General features: G+C 36.0%; 1 protein-coding gene across 1 annotated transcript in view; it reads left to right on the top strand.

The window, feature by feature from the left end:
* The window catches only part of CEP128 (centrosomal protein 128), a 437,527-nt gene that overhangs the window by 88,521 nt on the left and 336,763 nt on the right, over positions 1-12,243 (top strand). Inside the window, exon 9 of the mRNA XM_060293645.1 lies at positions 7,403-7,489. Within this exon, the coding sequence (XP_060149628.1) occupies positions 7,403-7,489 (87 nt within the window). The remainder of the gene's footprint in view (positions 1-7,402; positions 7,490-12,243) is intronic.

Below are 12,243 nucleotides of genomic sequence, written 5' to 3'. Positions count from 1 at the left end.
TCATTGGTTACCAGGAGATGGGATAGGAAGGGGAGAGGTGAATAGGTGGAGCACAGAGGATTTTTAGGACAGTGAAAATACTCTGTATGATCCTATAATGATGAATACATGTCATTACACATTTGACCAACCCATAGAATGTTCAACAGCAAGAGTGAACCCTGTGTAAACCATGGACTTTGGATGATTATGATGCATCAATTTAGGTTCATCACTTGTAACAAAGGTGGAGGTTTTGTTGGAGGATGTTGATAGTGGGGGAGATTATGCATGTGTGTGGGCTGAGTGTATATGGGAACTGTCTGTACCTTCCTCTCAATTTTGCTGTGAACTTAAAACTGCTCTAAAAAAATAGTCTTTAAAAAAATAATATATATATATATGTATATACATATATATATTAAGAGCAACTATTTTATAATTCTCAGTAACATGACTGTTTCATTCTTTATTGTTATGGGAACAATATGACTTAAAAGTTTGTACCTTTAATATAATATTACAGACCTATTGTTCAATATGAGCACAGACTTGTTTTTCTATAGTCCTGTTGGTTTACCAGTGAATCATCTACATATTCTTGCCCTTGTGACCAAAGGCATGCAATTGTAGTGCTGCTGAGTGATTAGGATAAGACAGGATAGCTTATGTTCATAATTTTTTTTTTTTGTTTTGGAAATTTCAGTGGCCTGTGTGGGTGTTAACATGTGACCTTTATTTCATTCCAGCTCCATCATTCTTACCCAAGCTTGCTGGTCCATTTAAAGTAGACAAAGGGCCTTTAATTCCCTATTTGTTCTACATTTTTGAGTGTGTTATTTTTTAGAGCCTCTTGATAAACATGCCTGTTGTCAAAGTTGTGGCAGTTTTTATGGTCAGATGAGAGGTCTACAAACATTTTCTTTTTCTCCTTTCCCCTACTCTTTAAAAGGAAAGGCTGTATTTTTTTTATTATATTTGTGAGAATTCCAAATCATCTACCTCTAAAGAACTGCAGTAGTACAATACTCAATATGTTAGTCTTTTTAATGGAAATAGGCACACTTAAGGAAAAGAAGAAAAATTGTTGTTATTAGAAATTTAAATGTGCTCCAGGGACCCTCTATTAAGGTTCAGTGTTGTTGCTGTGATCTTAAATGTGTAAAAGACAATCTGAATCCGGGAGCAGGGCACATGATAGCTTTATAGCTGAACTGCTTTTAAGAAAAAAACAAGCTTTAAAGGGCAAAATAACATAGTAATAGAAATTCATTGGCATGTGATTTTTTTCCTCTTTTTATAGCTCCTTTTACTGGGTCAGTTTTAATATAATTCTAAATTGTTTGATCTAAGTCAAATGGAAAAGAAATCCAGTGCAGCCTTACACACTTAAAAAAGGTAGTAAATGAGTTAAAGTTTGTTATAAGATTTGAAGAAATGACTTGTAATTTTGATTTAGTTAATTTTAAAACTATTTCTCATTGACTGTTATCTGTGTTTCCGAAATTTAAAGTGCATTATATTTACTAGGTCTTAAGAGTTAGATTTTCTTTCTTTGTCTTTCATTTTAAACTAGATAATATAGAAAATGGGTTCAGTGTTCTGGGCTAGAATATTGCTTGTGTGTTGTTTACTGGCTTATGTTGTATAGGTAGGTTTAAAGTTAATAGGTGTGGGCTTCCCTGGTGGCACAGTGGTTGAGAGTCAGCCTGCCGAGGCAGGGGACACGGGTTTGTGCCCCGGTCCGGAAAGATCCCGCATGCCGCGGAGCGGCTGGGCCCGTGAGCCGTGGCCGCTGAGCCTGCGCGTCCGGTGCCTGTGCTCCACAATGGCAGAGGCCACAGCAGTGAGAGGCCCGCGTACCGCAAAAAAAAAAAAAAAAAGTTAATAGGTGTGTTATAGGTTGTTTAAAGTTTGACTTTTCTAAATGATAAGGTGGAAATATAGTAATTTGCTTTGGGTTGCTCCTCAGTACCTGACTTCTGTTCCTGTGCTGAAAACAATAGAATTTAAGTTCTCATTGCCTCAATTTTCCAAGACTTACATATCCTTAGAGTATTAGCTACAGTAGAGACATATATTATTTTGGAAAAGTGATATTATAAATAACTGGTCAGATGTACAAGGTGGAAAGTTCACAGGAAAGGAAATTTTATTACAAAATCTTAGATATCCAAGAGAATTAGAGCTTCTTTTATTCAACAGCTCATACGTGGAAATTCAAATTAAAAAAAAAATAGTTGACTTTCAGAAGAACTATGTTTTTATAGGGCATAATTCCATGTACTAGAAAACACAGTTTGATTAAAGTTCAGCTTGTTGATTTTTATTCCTTTCACATCAAGTAAAATTACTAATATTTATACTAATTATAAGAAATGAAGATTAAATATCTATTAGTATGAGAAAGAAAATAATTATTTCTCAACCGCCCTTTAAGGGGAATGGATCCTGGTAACAGGTCTTTTCTTTGTGTGGTGAGGAAAATGGGGTACTGGGCATGGTAATCAGTGTCGGCATTCAAAATTGAGAACTGGGGCTTCCCTGGTGGCGCAGTGGTTGAGAGTCTGCCTGCCGATGCAGGGGACACGGGTTCGTGCCCCGGTCCGGGAAGATCCCACGTGCCGCGGAGCGGCTGGGCCCGTGAGCCATGGCCGCTGAGCCTGCACATCCGGAGCCTGTGCTCCGTAATGGGAGAGGCCACAACAGCGAGAGGCCCGCGTACCGCCAAAAAAAAAAAAAAAAAAAAAAAAAAATTGAGAACTGGAATAGAGGCACACTGCTCGGCGTAAGTCGGGGAGGGAGATTTAGAAGCCTGTTGGGAAGGCCCAGAAGCTGCAAAGAAACTGAACAGTGAAGCTGAAGAAGATGTAGGGAAACAGGGGGGAAGGAGAATTCCTGGTTAGTGGAGTAGCCCAGGAGAGTTAGGATTATATAGAGACTTGATGAGTGTACTCCATCCACCGATACGGTCTTATGTAAATTCTGTATCACTCATTAATGTTTTTGGTGTCAGTAGGTTACCTGGAGGTGACTGCAAAGGGGTTCAGCGTTCTACTTAGTGGTGAGCACTGGGCTATGAGTTAACTTACTAGGAATCTGGGTTGCATTAGGCATAAGGTTTGATGGGGGAAAAGCTTGTAGGCCAAAAAAGTACTGATAATGTTATAGTTGGTCTGATTTTGAGCTAAAATTGGTGGGTAAAACTTTAAGGATACTTGCATAGCCTCAAATTATCTACCAAAATATTTGTTCATTACTTTAGTGATTTTAACATAGTTCTACATATTCTTTGATATTCTCCCTCTGGGAGGTAGAACTTAATTCTTCTCCCTTTGAGTGTGGGCTGGACGTAATGACTTGCTTCTAACAGAGTCTGGAAAGGAAAGAATACTAACTTTATGGCAGGAAGATTTGGCAGACACCACACTACCGTAATCAAGCTATCAAGGTTCACATCACTAGTCCTGAGTCATGTTGATATCACATACCCACCAGTGTGATGCATTGAGAACGGCTTACCTCTATGGTATTCTGTTCCCAAATTTATGAGCTTTGTCTAATCATGAGAAGACATCAGAAAAACCCAAATTGAGGGACAGTCTACAAAATACCTGACTTGAAGATACCTGAAATATTTTCGAAAATGTTGAAATCATAAAAGCAAGGAAAGATTGAAAAACTTTCCCAGATTGGAGGAGACTAAAGAGACAAGCTGCTCTGAAGTATCTTGGAACAAAAAAGAACATTTGATAGTTGAGTAAAGTCTGTAGCTTTTGGTTTTGTAACAGTGTTAACATCTTAGTTTCAATAAACTTACCTTGGTTATGGAAGATGTTACTTTTAGGGGAAGCTAAGTGAAAAGTATATGGGAACTCTGAGCTGTCTTTACAACTGTTCTGTAAATCTGAATTATTTAAAAAATAAAAAAACTTAAACCTATTCAGAGTATTTTTTTCTAAGGAAAAGACTAAAATGATGACTTTGAAAACAGGAAAGGATTATTAACTCTTTGACTTAAACCCCCAAGTAAATATTTATTTTCCAACATCACTACACCGTAATAATTGTTTTTACAGAAAGAAAGGCAACTTGGTGCTTGAGAAAATATGGTGGTTAAGAAAGATGAGAGAAATCTGGAAAACTTTCATATATGTGATGAACAGAATTGGCCAATTGCAAAGTGAAGTTGTTATTTAGGAATTATAAAGGGATATTTATTCATCCATTCGATAACATATGTTTACCACCTAAAATGTGTCAAGTATTGTGTTAGAGTTAAAATATGATCATGACAGATGAGGTCCCTGGCCTTCTGAAGCTTACACCTTAGTGACACCAAATCTTCTATATTACTCTTTGGAAATGTAAACCTCTAGATAAACAACAATTATTTGTATGTCTATCTAAGTAAAAATAAGCATATAAATGAATTAAGCACATTTTAATAGACTTAATCAAAATAAAGTATGTAAACACTTGGGAAATGTTAATATGTCTTTCTTGTTTTTTTGATGTAAAATGTAATAGGATTTTTAAAATGTAAGTTTTGGAACTCATGAGAAAGGGACAGAAATGGATTAATTCCAGTTAGTAAAGTGGAAAAATTTCTTCACTGGAGAATTTTTGGGGTTTAAATTCTTAGTAAGTTAAACTCCTAGAGTTGCAGCATGCAGTTAAGTCAAGTTTTAAAAGCTTAGCAGGTGATTCCTTCTGTTTCTCGTACCTCAGTAAGCAGAGGACACAGGTGGAAACAACTTGGAACATGAAGAGATGTACAGAATCACACTGGAAGGATCTTAGCAGCTACTGTTTGAAGGTTGCAGAGTCTTCCAAGGTAGATTTTGAATTTGGCTTTGGAAGTGAATGGCTCTTATATTTGGGACAAGCCCATCTTGTTTGAAGTTGCTTATGGCCTTAAGTGATGTCACCGGGTTTGGGTGAGCCTTCACTGCATACTCATTTGGAGTGGCTTCTGCCCAGGAGTTTGAATCCAGAATGGGAGGCTGACTATTTACAGTTTGATGAAACTTATCAACTGCATGAGGAAGTCTTCCTCATAATCTCCTCTCTGTGGAAAAACCCAGGCTGGTTTTTAGTTCAATGAAAAAATATTGACTGAATCCATGAACCTTGAAAAAATAGTATTTTGTTTGTTTAAAAAACAGCAGCATGCTTTCTACAGTAACTTACTTCTAGACTAGCACTAGATTAAGTTTTAGAGAACCTGCAAATATATATTTGATATGAAAAATATACTTGGCAATAAAAGGTGTATGACATAACTGGAAAAAAAATATTGAAAAGATAACCAGTTAAGTTTAACTCATTAAAGAAAAACAGGTGATGGGGCTAGGTTGAATGATGATGTTGAGGAATAAGATAGTTCAAATATTGTAAAATGAATTGATGAAAAGTATACCAACAATTCATATCTTTTTAAAAAATATTTCTCCCTCCTTCCCTCTCTCTCTTCCTCTCCCTCTCTGTCACAGAAACACACACACACACATATTAGGTGGAGTTAGACCGAGGAAGCATGGAAAAAATGAAGATGCCAGCAGTAATTTTCAAGTTTCTAGGATAATTTCGTTCAGGAAAAATTTATAAACACATCCCACCAGCCAAAACTGAATAGATTATACATACTTAAGTAAATATTATTACAAATTCCACTTAGGCTACAGTAAAGAACAAATAATAAACATCAAAATCATTTGATAGCTACCTACCTGAAAAGCATTATGTTTTGTAATACTTTATCAATTGTTAACAATTTAGTAATCATAATAGTTGTCTTTTATTGTATATTTTAATGCTTTATAAGTATAAAATTATTTAGTCTTCATATCCACCCTATAAGCTTGATATTGTTTCAATGTGGAGAGGCAGTGCCATTCAATGGTTTAGAGGCACACAGCCTGAGTCTATGTCCTGACTCTGTCACGAGCTTGGTGAATGACCTTGGGCAAGTTATTCAACTCCTTGTAGCCCCAACTTCCCTCTTAATAAAATGGACTTAATGGGCTTCCCTGGTGGCGCAGTGGTTGAGAGTACACCTGCCGATGCAGGGGACACAGGTTCGTGCCCCGGTCTGGGAAGATCCCACATGCCGTGGAATGGCTAGGCCCGTGAGCCATGCCACTGAGCCTGCGCGTCCGGAGCCTGTGCTCCGCAACGGGAGAGGCCACAACAGTGAGAGACCCGCGTACCGCAAAAAAAAAAAAAAAAAAATAATAACTCATGGAACCATCATAAAGATTAAATGTATATATTCAGTATATGTAATGTGTTTATTTAATATATGGAAGAAGAGGAAGAATGCCCGGACATAGTAAACACTATATTATTTATACTCAAATCAAAATTATTTTTATTTGGTGGTGTCTCTCTGCGTTTTTACTCAATTGTTTTTTATTAGTGAGAGCAGGAGCCATGCAGAGGGAGCTGTAATCTCATGGGTAGGGGGGACATTGTTATTTTATATATGCATATATATGCACTTTGGAGATATATGTTGGATATGTGAGTCAATGAAATTGGAATATGATTGATTATACTTGCATCAAAACAGTTTTAACATGTTTTGCTGTTTGCCTAAAAATAGTTTTTCTATTGAGCATCATAGAACTTGTTGGAAAAGACTTCTGGAAATTTGGCTTTTCTCAACTTAGATGGCCTCTACACTTACACCTTTTTAAGTCTAAATGATAAGTGTCGAATTTTTTTTTAAACAAATGGAATGTCTTTTAGATGTTATGAAAGATTGCTCTTAATATAAATTTTTTTCCTTAAGTTTAATTTTGTTTTAACATAGAAACAAACACTTATGTGGTTAACTTTTGAAATTTGTATTATCTTAAAGTTCCTTTTTTTCCAATTTATTAAAGAGAGAAAAATGTAGAAAAGAATGCTTTTCTTTGCTCTTTGTGAAAGTATGGTTGAAGAGCAAGTTATATGTTGTGACAAAATGTCATGTATGTGATAATGATGCAACAAGCATGTTTCTACCTTGATATTTTTTCAGAATTTGAAAAACTAGTGAACTGGTTTTAGGTATTATGTCAAAATTGTTGAGCTGATAATATAACTTTTAAATACTATTATTTCGGCAGGTAAAATTTGTTTGTTTCCAAGAAAACTGTTAGCTGTCTAAGCTCTCTAAATGTGTTACAAAATTCCTAAAGATGGGAAAAAGTGAAACTAAGTGGAACTTGATTAGGTAGATCGGGAAGTTGTTTATATTTGAGCCCCAATGAAGTGATCTTATGACTTCAGTGAATGAGCAGGTTGTAATTCCTGTGTATATTTTGTACAATTCATAATCATCTTCCTCAACCTTTTCTTAATAGATCCTAGTAATATCTTCCAGTTTTATATGTATTTTGGAAAAATACTGATTTTCCCATGTCTTTCTTTCTAGGCATTGAAGAAACAAGAAGCTAAAGCAGAGGAGAATGAGGGAGTAGTGAAAAATAAGCTAAGACAAAGTGAAACTGAAAAGAGTAAAGTAAGATTTTGAAAATTAACATTTTTTTTAAAGTTTTGAATTTCATTTAATTTATCTTTTATACAGCAGGTTCGTATTACTTATCTATTTAATACATATTGGTGTATATATGTCAATCCCAATCTCCCAATTCATCCCACCACAACCACCACCCCTGCCATTATCCCCTTGGTTTCCATATGTTTGTTCTCTACATCTGTGCCTCAATTTCTGCCCTGCAAACTGGTTCATCTGTACCATTTTTCTACGTTCCACATATATGCGTTAATATATGATATTTGTTTTTCTGACTTACTTCACTCTGTATGACAGTCTCTAGATCCATCCACGTCTCTACAAATGACCCAATTTTGTTCCTTTTTATGGATGAATAATATTCCATTGTATATATGTACCACATCTTCTTTATCCATTCGTCTGTCGATGGGCATTTAGGTTGCTTCCGTGACCTGGCAATCGTAAATAGTGCTGCAATGAACACTGTGGTGCATGTGTCTTTTTGAATTATGGTTTTCTCTGGGTATATGCCCAGTAGTGGGATTACTGGGTCATATGGTAATTCTATTTTTAGTTAATTTTAAGAAACCTCCATACTGTTCTCCATAGTGGCTGTATCAATTTACATTCCCACCAACAGTGCAAGAGGGTCCCCTTTTCTCCACACCCTCTCCAGCATTTGTTGTTTGTAGATTTTCTGATGATGCCCTTTCTAACTGGTGTGAGGTGATACCTCATTGTAGTTTTGATTTGCATTTCTCTAATAATTAGTGATGTTGAGCAGCTTTTCATGTGCTTCTTGGCTGTCTGTATGTCTTCTTTGGAGAACTGTCTATTTAGGTCTTCTGCCCATTTTTTGATTGGGTTGTTTGTTTTTTTAATATTGAGCTGCATGAGCTGTTTATATATTTTGGAGGTTAATCCTTTGTCCATTGCTTCATTTGCAAATATTTTCTCCCATTCTGAGGTTTGTCTTTTCACCTTGTTTGTAGTTTCCTTTGCTGTGCAAAAGCTTTTAAGTTTCATTAGGTCCCATTTGTTTATTTTTGTTTTTATTTCCATTACTCTAGGAAGTAGATCAAAAAAGATCTTGCTGTGATTTATGTCAGAGAGTGTTCTTCCTATGGTTTCCTCTAAGAGTTTTATAGTGTCCGGTCTTACATTTAGGTCTTTAATCCATTTTGAGTTTATTTTTGTGTATGGTGTTAGGGAATGTTCTAATTTCATTCTTTTACATGCAGCTGTCCAGTTTTCCCAGCACCACTTCTTGAAGAGACTGTCTTTTCTCCATTATGTATCCTTGCCTCCTTTGTCATAGATTAGTTGACCGTAGGTGTGTAGGTTTATCTCTGGGCTTTCTATCCTGTTCCACTGAACTATATTTCTGTTTTTCTGCCAGTACCATATTCTCTTGATTACTGTAGCTTGGTAGTATAGTGAAGTCAGGGAGTATGACTCCTCCAGCTCCATTTTTTTCCTTCAAGACTGCTTTGGCTATTCGGGATCTTTTGTGTCTCCAAACAAATTTTAAGATTTTTTGTTCTAGTTTTGTGAAAAATGCCACTGGTAAGTTGATAGGGATTGCATTGAATCTGTAGATTGCTTTGGGTAGTATAGTCATTGTCACAATATTGATTCTTCCAATCCAAGAACATGGTATATCTCTCCATCTGTTTGTGTCATCTTTGATTTATTTCATCAGTGTCTTATAGTTTTCTGAGTACAGGTCTTTTACCTCCTTTAGTAAGTTTATTCCTAGGTATTTTATTCTCTTTGTTGCAATGGTGAATGGGATTGTTTCCCTAATTTCTCTTTCTGATCTTTCCTTGTTAGTGTATAGGAATGCAAGAGATTTCTGTGCATTAATTTTGTATCCTGCAAGTTTACCAAATTCATTGGTTAGCTATAGTAGTTTTCTGGTGGCATCTTTAGTATTCTCTATGTATAGTATCATGTCATCTGCAAACAGTGACAGTTTTACTTCTTTTCCCATTTGGATTCCTTTTATTTCTTTTTCTTCTCTGATTGCTGTGGTGGCCAGGACTTCCAAAACTATATTAAATAATAGTGGTGAGAGTGGACATCGTTATCTTTTTCCTGATCTTAGAGGAAGTGCTTTCAGTTTTTCACCGTTGAAGATGATGTTTGCTGTGGGTTTGTCATATATAGCCTTTATTATGTTGATGTAGGTTCCCTCTGTGCCCACCTTCTGGAGAGTTTTTATCATAAATGGGTGTTGAATTTTGTCAAAAGCTTTTTCTGAATCTATTGAGATGATCATATCGTTTTTATTCTTCAATTTTTTAATATGGTGTATCACATTGATTGATTTGTGTATATTGAAGAATCCTTGCATCCCTGGGATAGATTCCACTTGATCATGGTGTATGATCTTTCAGTGTGTTTGTTAGTATTTTGTTGAGGATTTTTGCTTTGATGTTCATCAGTGATATTGGTCTGTAACTTTATTTTTTTGTAGTATCTTTGTCTGGTTTTGGTATTAGTGTGGTGGTGGCCTCATAGAATGAGTTTGGGAGCATTCCTTCCTCTGAAATTTTTTGGAAGAGTTTGAGAAGGATGGGTGTTAGCTCTTCTCTAAATGTTTCATGGAATTTACCTGTGAAATCATCTGGTCCTGCACTTTTGTTTGTTGGAAGATTTTTAATCACAGTTTCAATTTCATTACTTGTCATTGGTCTGTTCATATTTTCTATTTCTTCCTGGTTCAGTCTTGAAAGGTTATACCTTTCTAAGAATTTGTCCATTTCTTCCAGGTTGTCCATTTTTTTGGCATAGAGTTGCTTGGAGTAGTCTCTTATGATGCTTTGTATTTCTGCAGTGTTTGTTGTAACTTCTCCTTGTTCATGTCTCATTTTACTGATTTGAGTCCTCTCCCTCTTTTTCTTGATGAGTCTGGCTAAAGGTTTATCAATATTGTTTATCTTCTAAAAAAACCACGTTTTAGTTTTATTGATCTTTGCTATTGTTTTCTTTGTTTCTATTTCATTTATTTCTGCTGTGATCTTTATGATTTCTTTCCTTCTACTAACTTTGGGTTTTGTTTGTTCATCTTCCTCTAGTTCCTTTAGGTGTAAGATTAGATTATTTATTTGAGATGTTTCTTGTGTCTTGAGGTAGGCTTGTATAGGTGTATACTTCCCTCTTAGAACTGCTTTTGCTGCATCCCATAGGTTTTGGATCGTCGTGTTTTCGTTGTAATTTGTCTCCGGTAGTTTTCGGTTTCCTCTTTGCTTTCTTCAGTGATCTCTTGGTTATTTAGTATCATACTGTTTAGCCTCCATGTGTGTGTGTTTTTTACTTTTTTCCCCCTGTAATTGATTTCTAATCTCATAGTGTTGTGGTTCTAAAAGATGCTTGATATGATTTCAGTTTTCTTACATTTATTGAGGTTTGATTTGTGACCCAAGATGTGATCTATTCTGGAGGATGTTCCATGTGCACTTGAGAAGAAAGTGTAATCTGCTGTTTTTGGATGGAATGTCCTATAAATATCAATTAAATTTATCAGGTCTACTGTGTCATTTAAAGCTTGTGTTTCCTTACAAATTTTCTGTCTGGGTGACCTGTCCATCGGTGTAAGTGAGGTGTTAAAGTCCTCCACTGTTATTGTGTTACTGTCGATTTCCTCTCTTAGAGCTGTTAGCAGTTGCCTTATGTATTGAGGTGCTCCTATGCTGGGTGCATATATATTTATAATTATTATATCTTCTACTTGGATTGATCCCTTGATCATTATGTAGTGTCCTTCCTTGTCTCTTGCTACATTCTTTATTTTAAAGTCTATTTTATCTGATATGATTATTGCTACTCCAGCTTTCTTTTGATTTCCATTTGCATGGAATATCTTTTTCCGTCCCCTCACTTTCATTCTGTATGTGTCCCTAGGTCTGAAGTGGGTCTCCTGTAGACAGCATATATATGGGTCTTGTTTTTGTATCCTTTCAGTGAGCCTGTGTCTTTTGGTTGGAGCATTTAATCCATTCACGTTTAAGGTAATTATTGATATGTATGTTCCTATTACCATTTTCTTAATTGTTATGGGTTTCTTTTTGTAGGTCCTTTTCTTCTCTTGTTTTTCCCACTTAGAGAAGTTCCTTTAGTATGTGTTGTAGAGCTGGTTTGGTGGTGCTGAATTCTCTTAGCTTTTGCTTGTCTGTAAAGCTTTTGATTTCTCTGTTGAATCTGAATGAGATCCTTGCTGGGTAGAGTAATCTTGGTTGTAGGTTCTTCCCTTTCTTCACTGTAAATATATCATGCCACTCCCTTCTGGCTTGTAGAGTTTCTGCTGAGAAATCAGCTGTTAACTTTATGGGAGTTCCGTTGTATGTTGCCATTTTTCCCTTGTTGCTTTCAGTAATTTTTCTTTGTCTTTAATTTTTACCAATTTGATTACTATGTGTCTTGGCATGTTTCTTCTTGGATTTATCCTACCTGGGACTCTCTGTGCTCCCTGGACTTGGGTGGCTATTGCCTTTCCCATGTAAGGGAAGTGTTCGACCATAATCTCTTCAAATATTTTCTTGGGTCCTTTCTGTGTCTCTCCTCTCCTTCTGGGACCCCTATAATGCGAATGTTGTTGCATTTAATGTTGTCCCAGAGGTCTCTTAGGCTGTCTGCATTTCTTTTAATTCTTTTTCTTTATTCTGTTCCGTGGCAGTGAATTCTACCATTCTGTCTTCCAGGTCACTTATCCGTTCTTCTGCCTCAGTTATACTGCTATTGATTCCTTCTGTTGT

The sequence above is a fragment of the Globicephala melas genome, chromosome 2, assembly GCF_963455315.2.
Source record: "Globicephala melas chromosome 2, mGloMel1.2, whole genome shotgun sequence".
NCBI lineage: Eukaryota > Metazoa > Chordata > Mammalia > Artiodactyla > Delphinidae > Globicephala > Globicephala melas.
This window is presented reverse-complemented; position numbering and strand designations above follow the sequence as displayed.